This window comes from Cyclopterus lumpus, chromosome 13 (assembly GCF_009769545.1).
Source record: "Cyclopterus lumpus isolate fCycLum1 chromosome 13, fCycLum1.pri, whole genome shotgun sequence".
Classification (NCBI taxonomy): Eukaryota; Metazoa; Chordata; class Actinopteri; order Perciformes; family Cyclopteridae; genus Cyclopterus; species Cyclopterus lumpus.
The window spans coordinates 10,027,190-10,044,773 of NC_046978.1; the positions used below are offsets into that span (position 1 = coordinate 10,027,190).

General features: G+C 40.0%; 1 protein-coding gene across 2 annotated transcripts; it reads right to left on the reverse strand.

Annotated features, from left to right (window-relative positions):
* Positions 1-10,432: 10,432 nt before the first annotated feature.
* Positions 10,433-17,144, reverse strand: LOC117741425 (FH2 domain-containing protein 1-like). Of its 2 annotated transcripts, XM_034548459.1 has the most exons (13): positions 16,985-17,144; positions 16,001-16,395; positions 15,094-15,155; positions 14,348-14,450; positions 14,141-14,226; positions 13,954-14,054; positions 13,789-13,859; positions 13,591-13,698; positions 13,434-13,504; positions 13,238-13,355; positions 12,987-13,151; positions 12,643-12,897; positions 10,433-12,297 (listed from the first exon to the last, which is right to left on the reverse strand). In XM_034548459.1, the coding sequence occupies exons 2-13, from the start codon at positions 16,352-16,354 to the stop codon at positions 11,632-11,634; spliced, it is 2,160 nt and encodes a 719-aa protein (XP_034404350.1). In that variant the 5' UTR covers positions 16,355-16,395; positions 16,985-17,144; the 3' UTR covers positions 10,433-11,631. The 2 variants fall into 2 exon arrangements, with proteins under 2 accessions (XP_034404350.1, XP_034404349.1); XM_034548458.1 differs by having other exon boundaries at positions 10,433-12,897.
* Positions 17,145-17,584: the final 440 nt, after the last annotated feature.

The window sequence follows — 17,584 nt, forward strand, 5'->3', positions numbered from 1 at the left end:
ACTTATTTCCGTTTAAAGAATGTGTCAACTGGAGTTCAAAAAACAAGTCAAGAGGTGGGAGAGGACGGAGGCTGATTCTGAAGCAAATTGTTCTGCTACTATAGTTTTTCTTCATTTTTTATCTCCATCTTTAGAGGCTTTCCTCCTAAAAAAACCCATTTACACCCAAGTAACAAAGACCTCAAGTGCCTTCAGTAATTATGACTCTAGTCAACTGAGGGTGAAGGAGGTAATAGTGTGACCCACCTAAATGTAGCACAAATCTTGAAAAATAACAAAAAATAAAGGTTGTAAAGACATTTAGTTGTATACATTTGTTTAATATGAAATATCAAGGATGAGAGAACAGTCTCTCTCAGCTAAAGTGTGCAGCATTTTATGTTTGATGTCATATGGGACAGTGGGACAAGGAAATAGACCAGGGTTTGTTGGCTATAGCCCAGTTTTAAACACTATTTTAAACATACAATTAAATATTTACAAATGCACACAATTTTTATTATATATATTGCCAGCCAAATTAAATTGTTTACCCTATTTTCAACCTTTTCTTCTTAATAATGCATTTACTACATTACCTCTTTCTTTACAGGGCTTGTATGAAGACAATACAGTAGTCAGCGATATGATCAAAGCTAGATATGCTATTAATAATCATTTGAATATTTTAAAACTGCTCAGAGATATAATCCACAAAAATATTTTACATATTTTCACACATTTGAATAAATATGAAAGAATAACATGAGACAAGTTTATTAAGCATCAGTTGTTTGTAAATCGCATGTCATTAGCTACGCAAAATCCTGTAAAATAAGTGATAGGGTTCGTTAAAGTATGTTTAATATCATGGGAAAACATTCAGTTTGAATACACATACAAATAGATAAAGTGGAACATTGCTGACACTCAGATAGTCCTTGTGAAACTCACACTGATGTTTACTTCTCAACCTGTGCTATCAACAATTGTACAGGGGCAAAATTAGTTCCAATATCCAGATTCAGATTCAGATTCAACTTTATTGTCATTGCACAGAGTACAGGCACTGAGACAACGAAATGTTGGTCCAATACGGAGTCCATCCTCCATATGGGAAGATGCCACAGTTGGGAGACGGTTGATGAAACCAAGACATCGGAGTCACATTGAAGCTGATCAGGCTCATGATTTCACCCACCTGTAGGTCCACAGCAGCAGAGTGAGAGAGAGGATGGTGATGACAGGACTGATGTACACCAACCGTCTGAACTTCATAAGTTGAGGAGGGAGCTGATTGGGGCCCATCACAAACATATTACCTCAGTTCTAATGGTTTTAGCTTAGCGACGTCTCCGTAGAAACCTGGACAAACAAAAGTAAGTGAGTGATTATTTTATTATCCCTCAGATATTGAGACTCACTAAATAGAGAAAGAAGTAAGCAAAAAAGGAACAACGCTTTGTAAAAAAGTTGACCAAACACAAAAGGACTGTAATCACCAGACTGGTGTTTGACATTGTGTGTCTCAAAGGGTAGTTTTGAAGTGATGCCTTTGAGACGCCTTTGTTACTTTAAGCCTTTCCCAAACCTAACTAAGGGGATTTGTTGCCTAAAACAACATTTATTTTTCTTGTGTAATGTAGTCCAAAAGAGAAGTGTGCCAGGCACTGCGTTGTTGATGCGTCATGTGTTCTGTGTGCTTTGTTACATCCTGATTTACAAATTAAGCACTGCCTCCTTCATTAACAAACATACAAATGCATATTTGCATGCAACCCGTAATATCCCTTTCCGTTGAAAAGACTCACACTAATTAATACTCTAAATAGTTTCATTGGCAAATGACTATCTGAAACAGACTCCTGGGGCTTTGACGACATTTAAAGAAGTAAAGGGAGATTGTAGTTGTATTTAAACAACATTGTTTATGTTGTATTTATATTGTTGCTTAATAATTACAAAGTATGCTATGTGCCTGTGTCACATGGTCTTCCTTGTCCTGTAAGTAGAAGCTGTTGATGTGTTACGATGACTACATATTTAATTGTTACCTATTTTTGAGCATTTTGAAGGTTCAACAGACGTTTAAAATACGGTGATGTTTAAAAGACGGTTCAGTGGTTACACATTTAAACGTTTTTCATTTTTGAAATAGTTGTTGCAGAATAACTAAATCAAACGTCTTATTGCTGACACAGTCACCCAAAGATAATATGAAATACCAAAACAAATAAGGCCATTCTTAAAACAAATACACTAACATCAGTGTGAGTGATATTCCCTTGATTGCACAACAAATACAACGAATATATTTTTTTTTCTAAATTAACCTTTCATGTAATACATACTTTAACTGTAACGCAAACAGTTGTACTTAAAAAACACTTTTTTTTTAAATGTAGTAGTAGTTGCCATCCTCAATGTGTTGGTAACCAAATGTGTTACTCTTTTACAACAAAAGCTATTCTCAACATTATACTGTAGTATATAAAGTCTAAAGCGAGTAATTCATGTTGTCCGCTTACCTTTCTCATGCTGGCGTTCACGTTCAAATCTGATGTCTGTAAGCTTCCATTTTGGCTGGTAAAGGAGGAATTATTATTATTTCCTCGAATTTTAGTTGAGACCTCAAACACAGCCAGAGCGCTCTTTGGCTGGTGAGCGGTGTGGGCTACACAGCCTCTTCATCACCAGTCTCTTTACAATTGACATGAGTGGGTAAATAGGCAAAATAGGACCTGACCGCCCAACACTGCACACAACGATGCACTCATAGCGGAAGAGGACGCAGGACTAGTGGGATCATAAACTGTGAATGTGACATGTTCAAGTGTTGCATCTTCCTCGCGTTCTCACGCGGCACGCTCCCTCCTTTGCTGGAGGTGGAGCGGTGGAGGCGAGTGCGTGTGTGTCCGTGTGTGTGTGCGCGCGCGTGTATAAGCCTTGTGTTATAATGCCTCCTTCAATAGTAGTATATCTATATTTTAGAGGCTTAAGAAACCGCCACATTTCTCAGTTGAAAGCCAGAATTGCAAATCCCGGTGAAATATTTGTCTAAACGTGAACGTTTAATCAACATCTTCAACTGGTCGATGAAAAACCATGTAAACGTCTTTTAAACATCATCGTATTTTAAACGTCTTTTAAACCGTCAATATGTAGCAATTAAATACACAGTTTCCACATACAGGACAAAGAAGACCATGTGACACAGGCAACAATTAATTAGTATTTATTAAGTAACAATATAAATGTTTTCTTTACCTGATTATAATGTGTTTAGGCAGGATAGGGCCTACTATATGTTAAAGATACTATAAAATGCAGACAACCTATATCCCCCAGTGAAGTTAACATTGAGTCTGTTGGCGTGAAAATCTCCCTATCTGCTGAAATGTCTTTGCTGGGCAAAGATGAAGAAATTGAATGGATTAATCGCATGGTTTTTCTGTGATCAACAGTGATTAATAATGAATTAAAAACTAGTGTATTACAAGCTTTTATTTTAAAGTAATATTATGAGAACAATATTGCAGGCACTCTCACAGCAACAGCAAGTTAACATACAGTATATAAATCTGTTGTCTTTTTTTTCTGAACAGGTACCAGAAGAAACATTTGTTTTTTTTATCAGAGAACATCATTACAGTCTCTGTTCAGTGGTTAGGGTCCCTGTAGAGTGACGTTAAGTGGTCTAGCACTAAAGAAAGTACACAGCTGTAATTTACTGTGCAGGAGACCTTTAGTCAGTACAGCCTGTGGATTTCTTTTAGAGAATCTCAGTCAAAGAAAGATAAATATAGAGTGAACAGTTACCAACAGTTAGTTTAAGTGGCTCATAACCTTTCTGCATTTGTTCAGAACTTTGTCAAAAGCACTTTAATCATATTTCTGTCACCACTAAGTGTTCTGATTGATTATAAACGGACCACTGCTCTGCAACATGATGACAATGTTCCGCCCACGTTTCTGAAACATGTCTGTCTTCTGTTGCCATGACAGTCAAAGCACGTGAATGCAGCTCCCAGTTCATCAATATAATGAACTGTGACTCAGAGATAACTGTGGTACCCAGCGATGTCCAGTCGTCTCCAGTGAGAGCAACAGTTGGTGCACGTTGTAACGCCGCCATCTTTGTAGTCCGCTCCGTTTCATACACATCGACGGTGTGTCTTGAGACTCGTATGCGCCGTCTTTCGTTGTGATTCTCAGGACGCTCCTCAGACCGACATCTTCCTCTACAGGAAGCGGCCTGCAGTCCGCTGCTCTCCACTTGGCAGAGCCATGTGTTCATTGTTCATGTGTTCATTGTTCATTGTTCATGTGTTCATTGTTCCTGTGTTCATGTGTTCATTGTTCATGTGTTCATTGATCATGTGTTCATTGTTCCTGTGTTCATGTGTTCACTGTTCATGGGTTCATGTGTTCATTATTCATGTGTTCATTGTTCATGTGTTCATTATTCATGTGTTCATTGTTCATGTGGTCATTGTTCATGTGTTCATTGTTCATGTGTTCATTGTTCCTGTGTTCACTGTTCATGGGTTCATGTGTTCATTATTCATGTGTTCATTGTTCATGTGTTCATTATTCATGTGTTCATTGTTCATGTGGTCATTGTTCATGTGTTCACTGTTCATGTGTTCATTGTTCCTGTGTTCATTGTTCCTGTGTTCATTGTTCCTGTGTTCATTGTTCATGTGTTCATGTGTTCATGTGTTCATTGTTCATGTGTTCATTGTTCCTGTGTTCATTATTCATGTGTTCATTGTTCATGTGTTCATTGTTCATGTGTTCATTATTCATGTGTTCATGTGTTCATTATTCATGTGTTCATTGTTCATGTGGTCATTGTTCATGTGTTCACTGTTCATGTGTTCATTGTTCCTGTGTTCATTGTTCATGTGTTCATTGTTCCTGTGTTCATTGTTCATGTGTTCATTGTTCATGTGTTCATTGTTCATGTGTTCATTGTTCCTGCGTTGGTTTATCCACAGTTCTCCCGCATGCCGCATCCAAAGTAGTCTGACGAGGTTTCGCTCCACTGATTGTTTGGTAGCTCTTGGCATCAATGCTGTGTGACGCCTTTAAGACGTACTTCATGCTGGTGGTAATCCGGTGATGAGATAACTCCAGTTTGAGTGGTTACAAATGACTTTGCTTTTATCAACTACGCCGTCTGGTAGAGATTTAAAATGAAAATGTCAATTTAAAAAGTACCTTTCTCCATGTTCTCGGTCAATGTGTGCAGCAGCATTAAGCCCCTCCCAATGCAAAAAAATGTATGCCGTTAACACATGAAAAAATCATTGTCGGCGTTAATGGATTGCTACGTTAACGTATTTATAACGCGTTAACGTGCCCAGCCCTAGTTTTAATATGTCTGTACTGCCCACCCTCTGCCAAAAAAGATTTCTATGACCAACTAAAAGTCCTCCTAAATTACCATGCAGACCATACTGAAGCAATTGTAATCAGGGATTTTAATATCAATTTGGATGTGAAGAAAGACAGAAAAATACTTAAACAAACCATGGATTATTTCAACCTCTCCCAGCTGATTGAAAAACCCACCAGGTTAACTAACCACTCCAAAACTAGAATTGATTTGCTGTTTTCAAACAGACCTGAAAGAATTGTAGCCAATCATAACCTTCTCACAGGTCTCTTGGATCACAATGCAATTCTTTTCTCCAGAAAATTAACTAAGTCACGATTCTCCAGTTTATTCCACGCCCGGTTATGAATTCATACCAAAAAACCAGCAACATAACCTAGCGGCAGCCCTACACGAATACAACTGGGCCAAATTACTCACATGTATGAACCCTGAGAGTGGTGCTGATCTGTTTAACAGGTCAGTCAAAGAGATTATGGCCCTTTTCATCAGTAGATGAAGGTGAAGAAGGGTAAATCTCTACCATGGGTCAATGAGGAGTGTAGAGTGCTCATGTCTGCTAGAGACACACTGTTGAAACAGTCGCTGGGTACCGACAGATTCAAATTTACAACGAGCAGAAATAAAGTTACTCAGACGTATTTTTCCAGGAAATCATCGCAAATGCACAAGGTAACGGAACAATTATCTGGCAAAACATTAACAAATTGGTTGGCCATAAATGCAAAGAGGACAAGGAACTAGAGTTCTCTATAGTGAGGGATCCCATCACTCTGGCTACTAGTCTAAACCACTTTTTTTGGAGTCAGTTGATGAGATAGCCAAGCTCTTCTCCTCCCCTGAATGCAGTGAGAGCCCGGTCTTTAAGATCACTGAAATAACTGACTCAGAGGTAGCCAAGCTCATTAGTGGTATGAGAAGCTCCAAAGCCAAGGATGTCTTTGGCTTTAACGCCAACTTTTATAAAGTGTCATGCCCTCCTCCTCACCTGTCTACTAGGCTCTCTCTTTCTCCCTCTCTCTATCTCTCTCTTGGTGTGTAGGTGGCTAATTGCTGATGTGAACCTGGTGTGCTGGCGTTGGGGTTTGATTGACAAGCTGCCTTCAAAAGCTCCACTCCTGCTCTCAGTCTGCTCCGGACTATAGACTCAGTTCAAGTTAGTTCTAGCTGCCGCTAAGACGTAACTATTTAGGTTCTGAAAACGTCCTGTTGATCTCCTGTCCTAACCGTGCCTGTCTTCTCGCCCTGCGACTAGAGTGTCATCCCACAGAGGCGCTCCACCTTTGGTGAGACGGTTCTGTCTGTCAACGACGACACCCTCTGGAACACATTACCATCGTCTGTTAGGGAGTGCCCAACCTTCAGCACTTTGAAAAAGCACATGAAGGGATGGCTGTTGTCACCCAATATGATGAATGTGAAATGTCTTCCTTACACTGTGATTTTTTTCTCTTGTTTCTCTTATATATATGCGATTTTTTTTTAATCCATTGTTAACTTTTTATTACCAAACTGTTGTGTATTGGCAGCTATACTATAATTGATTTATCACTACTGCACTTTGGCATGACGTTTTCCTCTAGGACACTCAGCCTGTACATTCTGGCAGGGGTCAGACAATGGAAATCAGCCTTGCGGCTGTAATTGGATGGATTTACATTTTAATTTAAAATGTTCATCAATTGTCCCTCACGAACAAATACATTTAAATACTACAATGAAATTGAAAATGCACAAATCTCTATTTCCTTCTTTAAATGCCGTTGAAAAAGTGGACATCTGTAGATAAAATAAGTGTTAAAAAGAATATTCACTTTTGGACTAGTGTTGAATGTCTTTTCACCGGTGAGCACCGGCACAATGGTCCAAGCAGTTAGCACACAATTGTATTTTACATGAATGTAGAGACAGATTGTACACGGCTCCCATCAAGATGTCCTGGGAGCTCCTTGCTGGCACATACAGTCTAGTTACATATTCATGACATTTTATATGAAACATTAAAGGCGTTCAAATCACATCTTTGTGTCGACCACATTTCACCAGTGTAATAACTGCAGTAACTAATATCGTCTCTCAATCTACGACTGAATCACATTTTCAACATATTGGTGTTTAGTGAGAAATATAGGTCTTAGACGTTCAGACCGAATTTCAACCAGTTTTCTATGTTGAAATCCCAGTTGTTGCTCACTGGGAAGTGTGATCCATCGCTTCTTACTTCTGATGAAGCTCTTCTTTAATTTTTATTTCAGTATTTGAGTAGGCACGTCCTGTTTGTTACGACTGTCTCTGGCCTCCCCTAAACAGCAATTGAACCTATTTTGAGTGCTCTTCCTGCAGGGCATAATTTAAAGAAAATCATACCGACGTTCCAGATTGGGGCAATAGTCATGCCCAAAAGTGACCATCTGCCAAAAACTGATAACCATTCCTAAATGCACAGCCTGTTATTGCTTTTTAGGCCACGTCACACATTTACAGCTGCAGTTATATCAAGGTTATGAAGTGCAAATAGGCTATACACATAACTGCTTTAATTTTTGAACATAATCACAATTGAAACAAGTGTTTGCAGTTAAGTGATCAAGCATGACATTTATGTGATTTAGGCAATAGGTCTATGATTGTTTCCGATATATGTTTAGTATTTTGAATAACCTTGGTTATATTAGAAAACAAAAAAGTGATTCAAGCTCTTACATTGTCACTGAAATGTCATGTATCTGTCATAATGAGTTGGTTTCAAAAGGGTAATATTTGACAGAACAACCAGCCCAGAAGTGAGTTAATGAGTAAATGCTACTTCTTAAGCTGAAAGTCACCTTTGGCCAATAGGGATGAAATTCAGCTACAACCTGAGATATGGAAGCCTCTGAGGGCGTGGGTCTCTGTTATCTTCTGCATACTTTCAAAGTGCACAGCTTGGAGATGAAATCTCTCCTTAAGAGATTAACAACCACCCTGTACTCCTCCATGTCTCCATTGGGCCACCAGAGAAATTAATTAATTAATTAACATGTTAGAACCTTCAGCTGGAACACAATCCCCAATGAAACATGGCCTCAATGTCAATGTTAAAACAACTCTTCCTTTTAGTATGCGTCTTACTGTGGAAACTAAAGCACCAAGTCTTGCTGTGGGTTTTTTGCAGTCACACAAGGGTTTTTGGCCACCCACCTCCTCAGACTTGTGGTGGCAGCTATTGATAAGTTGCTCCTGCATCCAGGTATAGTGTAGTGTTCCTTTGACTTTGAACTTGTGAACTATGCTTCCAACAGTATCTATTCCAACATTTAGTGCCTTTGCTATTTTTTTGTATGCTTTTCTTTGTTTGTGCAAGTCAATGATCTATTATCTTTCAATTGTTGGACAATTCTTTTGACTTACTCATGTACCTGATGTGTTCTATCTCAAGCACACCTAATGGAACTAATGAGGCCCTTGTTTGTTGCATCAGGTGTGTTTGAGACAACACCTGATTGGCAAATCTGTGAGAGATTATATTGAGGGAGTTTAATCATTTTGAGACCGCAGTAGTCATTGAAAATGTTGACCTGCTGAAATTCTTCTTGTTTGAGTTTATTGAAAACAGCAGAAAGTTTGTACATTTTGCCAATAAACCAAATTTGCAATAGGGGTTGAATAGTTTTGAGTGCAACTTCAAATAAGGAGTAGCAATATATAGTATAGAGGCCCAGGGGAAAAAAACTAATGTCAGGAATAAATTGATGGACTTTAATCGGGTGAAACTTTGTGCATTTAGGGAACTTCAGAAAACTGAAGTGACACCTATGTAGACTGACACTTTCAGAAGGTGCTGTTAATCTTCTAATAAATGTTAACTTGCGTTCAACAATGAGCAGACCAAATTCCCAAACCGAAGGCAATAACGATACAAGACATGTCTATAGCATTCCGTAACAATACCTCCATGAATGTCACAGTTCAGTTTCACACCCTCCTCACTCTACTTGTCAGTCACTCCCTCCTCATCAGTCTAACGCCCTTCACCTGTTCACTCACCTGCGTCTGATCATTAATCAGGCCCCTATATAGACTCCTGCCTCCCAGACACACCTTGCCAGATTGTTCTGTGGTTTTCCATGCCACACTCTCTCAGACTGGTCTCCTGCTACTTTGCCTGACCCCCGGTAAACCCGCCTGCCTTCTGATCCCGACTGTCGAACTCTGCTGTTTCCGGTTTGAAATAAAAGTAAAAGATCCCTGGAAACTTGTGTGTTGCATTTGGGTCCTTATACAACCCGTTACAATGAAAGTCTGTGATGCCACTCACTTCACCAGGATTTTTAAACCAACTTGGATAATAATAATAATAATAATAACTACGTGTGTGACAGATATGAATAGAAGCTTGAGATGTATGTATGTCACATCCTTTGTCCTCTGTGGATCAACATCCTGTGTCTGGAGGATGAGGTGTGTCCTGTTAGGGACAGGTCAACTGCTGCTACATCACGGAATGCCTTTTTTCATAAACAAGTGGAATCGAGTGGAAATGTCAGATGTGGGACCTGAGGGTTTTCTGGCCATTAGACTTGTCTCCTTTTCTGATATCGTTTTCTGGCTCTGTGAAGCTATGCTAACATTATTTGACTAAATATTAGAATACAAACATTGGTCTTAATTGAAGAGATTTAGCAATCCTTTCTCCAGTCTTTTAACACAAACTGACCACCCAAATGTACCCAACATCTACTTGGATATATCAAAATGCCTTCCCCGAACCAAATGCATCAAACATCGAGTAAAATATTGCATGAAGTTTTGCTACAGCGTATACATTCATTGTGATATGGAGGCATTGTGGGGTTGCTCTGATTGCTCTGTGTGACTAATTCATAAATAATTGTACATATAAGAACATGAAATGTAATTTACTATATATATATTTTTTTTTTCATTTAATAAGCTATCCCATATTGAAAAATCTTTATGGCTCTCTGTACCATTTCTAACAAATGTAACAATCCAAAAAAAGTAGCCTGGCACCTTTTTACGTATCGCACATAAAGTTGTAGAGCTGTATTCTTTTATTGGGGAATATAAATGTGTAATGCAGTTGCCTTTTGACCTGAAGTGATTCTCTTAAAAAGAAATGTGTAAAAGATAACGTTACAAAGAACAATGTGACAACTTGTGATTTAGTGACTGTTATTTGTTTCTCTGTAAATTTGCGTCTCGGTGTTATACATATTTAATACCATTCAGGTCACTTGAGTTGATGTGAATTATTGTCACCCTGATATCAACCGCTAAGAGATGTACTTGAACCTATACATTTAGAAATCCTAGATGTATTGGAACGTGCTGTGGCCTCACTGACCCCTTGTATCTGCTCCGAGCTAGTGGAGACATCGGGGTCGTTGCCTGTCATTGGCAGCAGCAGTGTACAGTCGGAAATGCAGGGAGGCTGTCCCTTCATCATGAAAAGCCACCAGCCGTTTGCCCTTCAGCCACAGCAATCTCTTCTCGAGTTCATTTGCAATTAGCACACTTCACTTTGCCACTGACAGTCTATGGTGGAGCTCTGCTCAGATTCCTTTGTAACACAAGCCCATTCAACCTCAAAACAATGGCTGAATTAAGTGAGACCCCGAATGCGCCTTCAACCTTCTGATATGATTTTGTGACAAAAACTGAGGCACACAAAGAGGCAAAAAACAGATTCATCATTGTAAAACTGAAAAACATTATTGAATTCAAGCATGCATTACAAGTCATTTATCAAAGTATCAACAAAAATAAAATTAAACAGATTTTACATATCGATACAGATCTCTTTATGATCTCACATTCATTTACTTTCTCAATATATTCTGCAAGGCTGCACATTCAGTCTTTTAAAAAAACGCTCTCTATTCCACTATTTATCCAACTGATGAGGACAATGCCGTCAAGGTAATATCGGGAATAAAAAATGTGCCTATTGTTCTTTTGTTTACATGGCACTGTACACCTTGTCTGGAAATCAACAACACCCATATTTTCTGAGCAATAGTGTACTGTTAGTTCTATGCTGCCCTCTAGTGGTACAAGATGGCCTTCCTGAACATAAACATTCTCCAACCACTTTACTTAAACAGTCTCTCCATTTCCTAATGACCTCTTCATCAATTTACAATGGTAACATTAAATATAACACTACATCATCACCATGCTGAGTTAATTACAAGTAATACTAAAGTTACATGCGCTTCCCTGACCTTTAAATGTGATACATCTTATGCTCACACACCAGAATCAGTGCCCTTATGGACAGGTTCTTTGCTGCTTGGCGGTTTACTCATGTCTCCGAGGCGTTTTAAAAAGCTAAAAAACAGTCCAGAGTTTTCAGTCTTAATCCATGGACTTTTCGGGGGAACATGTTCACCAATCCTCTGTGAGTGGTTGTCCGTGGAATCCACAGATTTGCCGACTTTGTTTTGTTCCCCAAGACCTTCATCTGTAACATGGGTTACAGCGATATTTGGCTTGCTTGTCTTTTCTACCGATAGAGAATTCTGGTCTTGAGCACCAGATTTTTGAAAGTTGTGAGACGTGTCAGTAAAGTCAAACACTGGTTTAGAGGGATTTTGTCCAGCACCCTCTGCTGGCAGTGGCCCTTTTTCTCTTGCCGCAGAATTAGGAGTTCTGACTGGAGGCATAGCGCAAAGATTGTCTTCCTCTTCCTCAGTTTTAGGGACTTTGGTAGGTAGAGTATGGCGCCGGTCAAGGTTACGTTTTGAAGACTGAGGACTTAGCAAATATTTAACAAAATCCTCATTGGTGGAGTCTTCGGGATATCTCTGAGTGTCCTCATCGAAGGTGCGCTGACGAGGTAAGGTGGTAATTGGACCAGGAGATTTCTGATTGTCCAGAGAACAGTCATCAGATGAGACACTGCTGCGGCTGTTCTGAAAGCGCAAAACTTTTTTAGATGCTTCACGCAACTTTTTAGCCTCCTCCTCACTATTATCCTGTAGATCTTCCTCAATATCATCAGTGGCAGCTGAGAAAGATTTGCCTGAGAAGGAAATGACGGTGGTCCTGTTGGCTGGGTGTGTCAGACCTCTGGAGTCCTCTTTTTTTGAGGTTTTACCCCTTTGTTCATAAGGAATGCCACCTTTTGCCTTGTTTTCCTCGCCATTAGACTGATCTTGCTTTTGTGAAAAGTTCTCTGTGAGTTCAACTGCTGAATTCCACTCTTTTCTGCCCATGTCATTAGCCCTTCTGATTTGTTTTCCAGTGGGGAGGTTTACCTGAGAGATCATTTCTGATAGGCTCCCGTTGTTGGGGCTGCCATCCGTGGGGCTTCCATGAGTGGATGAGGGCCTTCCGGGTCTCCTCCGAGAGACACCCTTTGTCAGGAAGTTCTGTAGTATTGACTGCAACGCAATTCCATCCATTTCCTTGTCTCTACTGGAGCAGGTAGCTGTGGACCTACGTTTGGTAGCGCTCTGCAATCGGTCTCTGTGTCTCCGCTGCACCTCTGCCACCTCGTGAGCCTTGTTTTCCTGCAGGAGATCACACACTTAATAGATTAAATAGGAGCTTGTTTTATTCCTCAGTTCAAAGGAAGATATTACAGTATACACAGATTTACCTGCATGGCACGCATAAATCTCTCACAAAAGGAGTTGAAAATGGAGAAGCACTCCTCCAATTTGAACTTGTTTGGGTTTTCACAGAAGTACTCTGCCACAGAGTCACTCACTGATTGCAATTCCTGAAGATCAGTCTGTATTTCTGCCAAGCAGACCTCAGCCTCCTAAATGGATCCCAAATTTAAAAAAAAATTAGAACATTACAATTCCCACAAATTGGGCTGAATTCCAAGACAAAAGGCTTTATCACCTTCAAAAAATCCTCCATCTGCGCCTTTAGGTCTTCTTGCTTCAAGGTGTCCACTTTGGCAGCTTGAACCTTCCTCACCTGTTTTTCAAACTCTGCTTCAATTTCACTTTTATTCATTCTAAGAATTTTAAAAAAGAACGTTGTTATGGTACAGCAGATAAAATGAGGGATAACAAATGAGTGCCACATTGTTTACCTTGCTGCAGCTTCGATGTGTTCGAGTTGGTCTGTGAATTTAAGCAGGTCCACATCTGCCTTCTGAGCTTGCTGTGGTATGAAAGTTTGTATACAAAAATCATATTTCAGAAACGTATCTTAAGATACAGAAAAACAAAGTAATAAAAGCTACTTGCCATGACAACATAATGCATGAGATTCATTCCGGGTTTGTTTGCTTTGGTGTCCACTAGCTTTAACAAAGAAGCCATTCGGAAGCCAATTGCACTGCCTGCATAGCCACCCTATGATCAAATAAATAAAATGAGACTCGGAGAAGAACAAAACAAAAGGGGAATCATCCAAGACTCCACCATCCCATAGTATACACTCACAGCATTCATGTAATTCCCAGTCTTCAGCACCAGCCGGATGACAGAATGGAGATTATCAGACTCCAACAGCTCTGAAATAAGATACAGATGGTGAATTCAAAGTCTTAATTGGTTTACAACACTATGTTAAAAAATCTATTTCAAATCCAGGAAAACAAACATTACCCTTTCCAGCTGCTGTCAAAGTGCCAATGCATTCTTTTATTTCATTCATGAGGGGGAAAAATTCCTCTTTGAGCACCAAGCTGTTAAGACGCTCTTCATAGCTAACAGACACACGTTATCAATCATTAGTGAACTGCTACTGACATTTAACACTTGCAATACATGGAATTACACTCAGACAGCTTACCTGGGAATCTTGACCAGCATTAGCATAAACAGATCTGCTTCGGGGAGAGTGGAGTGGTCAGCCTTAAAACCGACCAGCTGCCTCACCTGCCATAACAAAAAAAGAAATCTTAAAATCAGATTGTGAGATTAAATCACAAGCAACAAGGATGTTAGAATGACAGAACATCAGACATGTGGGGAAAATATAGAGAGTTGTCACAAGTACCTCCCCTTCATCTGGCAGCAGCTTGCACAGCTCCCTTAGTTTTCCAGAACAAAAACTAAGGCTACTTCCTGATTTGATTTCTTCAATCATGTCTTTTGTAGGCCTGTGGAGTGGAGAGACAGATGGGGTTGCTGTTATCGTGATGTTTTTGTTGAGGGTGCTCGTGAGCAGTGCGTGTCTTCATTCATTCTAAAAGTTGGGCTGCTGACAACAGGCCTCTACCTGCTCAAATAGCTTTGTGAAATAGCAACACCTCTGATATCAATCCTCAGAAAAACACAGGACGTTAGCAGGATGCCATTTCTTTGACAAGAAACATATTTGAAAAAGAAAATAAACAAATATATGAGACTTGTTTGGAGGAAAATACAGAAGACAGAAGCTTAGCCAGTTAGATGATTGTGTTGAAACACATGTTGTTTTGCTGTTGCTGATTTTGTTTCTCAGTTTGCGTGAGGATATACAGTATGTTTTCCATTTCTGTCACGTATACCAAATAGCCTTCAGCAGTACATTTACAATACCTCTCAATAATGTACCCGAGTGTTACTAGGAAGGTAACCTGTTGGAGCTGTAGAACAGAGTAAATCAGACCTGCCAGGACATGTTGGCTTTCAAAGGTTTGAGACTACGATGCAGTCGTGTTGCAGACTAGTCTCTCTGCCTCATCCTGTGTTTTACAGTGGAACATACCGAGATCATTGTGCAACAACAATCACACCTTAAGAGTACTACCAGTGACTCACCGCTTGAATTGCTTGAGGAAAATTCCAATGTTCATGCTGCTCTTGGAGCTGAGGATGGAAACCTGGGAATGGAAGCAGACACAGACCTGGATATAATCAGCTTGTCAGTCGCTAAGATAGTTTCACTATCGTCTTGAGCAGTGTTTTTTGTCTCATATTCCTCAGCTTTCCAAACAGACAGTTGATTCCAAAGGTTAAGGATTATTTGAGTTGATTGTATTGAACAATGAGGGCAAAGATACCATTTTCTCAGTGTCGCTTAGAAAATGGGACATAGGTCAAAGTAAAAGTTTTGGTAACAGAATGGAACACACTTTTTGTTAGACAAAAGACTTTAATTGTTTTGGCTTAAGACTTTGTTTAACCTAAACAGCAGCTTGAATGCAGAGCACAAGTAGGCTATACTACAGAATGATGCTGTGTGCGGACACCATTATACCTTCCTTTAGTAAACAGATATGAAGAATAGTGAGACTCCACCCTTATATTGAGTGATTCTAAATCAAAATACATTGTTCATAAGACAAGCATTGCATTACTGTATGGCTATTCTGGTTATGCAATGTACAAATAAACTAAATATTGTTCTACCCTCACAAGGGAAGAGATACAAATGTGATGTTTCTAAAATATAACTACAGTCTCATTCCCTCAGTATGTAGAATGAGCTCAACAGAGGAGATCTACATCCGATAGTTTGTTGCATAGGTAGCTGAAGGAAACATTGTTTCCTGTTCAAAAAAGAAGATAAATCCAGGTCTAACAAAGTTGTCTCCATAGCTCAGCCTTACACAATAAAAGTACCAAATATTTCAATATATTGCCGCAAACCCTTGGGGTTAAAGAGTTACGCCTTCTCTGAATCTTTAAAAGCGTGACGCCTGGATCCTGTGGCTGGAAAACTCACCATTACGCCTCCTGAGGCAGCAGTCGGCAGGCCCCTCATACTCTGGCGGTTCAAGGCCTTGACTTGTTGCTGGTTCTGCTTGTGGCTGAACAACTCCTCCATGTGATCAGTGTCCAGCTCATATTCCCCGTCAGTCTTATCTGCGGTCCAGATGTTGTGCTTTCCTACCACACTGTGTTTAGGAAGGGTTTCCCAGTTGAAATTGCGCATCCTGGAGCGCCGGCTCACCCCCTTGGCAATGAGGCCAGCGCCATGTAGGGATGGAGGGAGGCCAGGGGCGAGAGGAGGAGGTGGTGGTGGTGGTGGTGGTGGAGGAGGAGGAGGTGAAGGAGCGGGAGGACCTCCTGGTTGCATTTTTTTTCAAGGAGCTCTCAGCAGGTTTGGGACATAGTCATCTGAGTCACACATACAGACAGGATTAAATCTTATGAACTAAATCAACTATAAACTACTCTTTATGGGATTGTGCTGCAGTTGTTGTTCTGGAGGGACTTGTTCAGTTAGGATGATACATTCAGACTGAAAGAAACACAACAGGGCGGACAGATTAATAAGAAAAAGGCCTGTGTAAGCAACAGTGATTAGCACTGGATAAAGCATTTACTTTCTCCATAGTACTTAATAAATGACTTTAGTGCTTCAAAGGTTGTCAAAACATATGATGAACACAATAATATAATCAAAATATATCATAACACAAATTGTTATGGGAATATCAGGGGCAGTTTATTATAACATGATATGTAAATAGCTTTTGAGCATGTTAAATGTATCCCCGTAGGCTGAGTTGGTCACTCTTGAAGCCTACTTGGCAAAAACGTGAATACAATATACATCATTTTAAACAATAAAGGCTTCTTGTTGCTTGTAAAGCCTCGTGTTCCATTCTAAACCTTTCCACCTGAATCGATAAACTACCCGAACCACCAGTTGTTACAATGTTTGTTTATAACGTCATCATCAGGAAGTCCAAAGACAGCATACCTATGTTTCTGATTCAGCCGCTGCCCCATTCTCCAAATGTGTCCCTGTTGCTTCTTCTTCCGTGGTCTCGTTGAAGCTTCACCATGAAAAGCAGAGCGACAACCTGAATAGCGCGAGCGCAGTGTCGAAACTACCTGCTCGGACTACACGCCCAGGTGTCATGGCGGACGACACGCCCAGGTGTCATGGCGGACGACACCTTCCCCTCGGTGAGGGACTCTATTTTGATGTGTTGGCGTTTGTTTGTGGCCAAGTTGTTTTTTGTGTCCAGCTGTCATGAACTCTTGCGAGCAGTCCACTGGATATATAGACCCGTGCAGCGTGAAGCGCGTCCCGGCTGATAGGGACATTGATTTGTTCGTAGGCCAAAACATTAGTTACACCTTAAAGAAAACACGTCGCCACTTTTAGAGCTGGCGTGCTGGACTGCCTTGTTTGTTTGTTTGTTTGTTTGTTTGTTTTCCCAGCTAAATTAAATACAATGATATAAGTGGATGAGTACAAATTAAACATGCTGTCGTGAAACATTATGCCATTCGACCACAGTGCGGTTTGTTTGAACGTCGATGTCGACAATTAGCAGGACGCACTTTAACTCGA

Excerpts from the sequence above, each read along its gene's own strand:
- LOC117741425 (XM_034548458.1), bottom strand. The coding sequence starts at position 16,354 with ATGCAACCAGGAGGTCCTCCCGCTCCTTCACCTCCTCCTCCTCCACCA. Across the intron at positions 13,152-13,237 it reads AGATGGAGGATTTTTTGAAG|GAGGCTGAGGTCTGCTTGGC; the intron begins GTGATAAAGCCT and ends GGATCCATTTAG. Across the intron at positions 12,898-12,986 it reads GATTTATGCGTGCCATGCAG|GAAAACAAGGCTCACGAGGT; the intron begins GTAAATCTGTGT and ends GATCTCCTGCAG.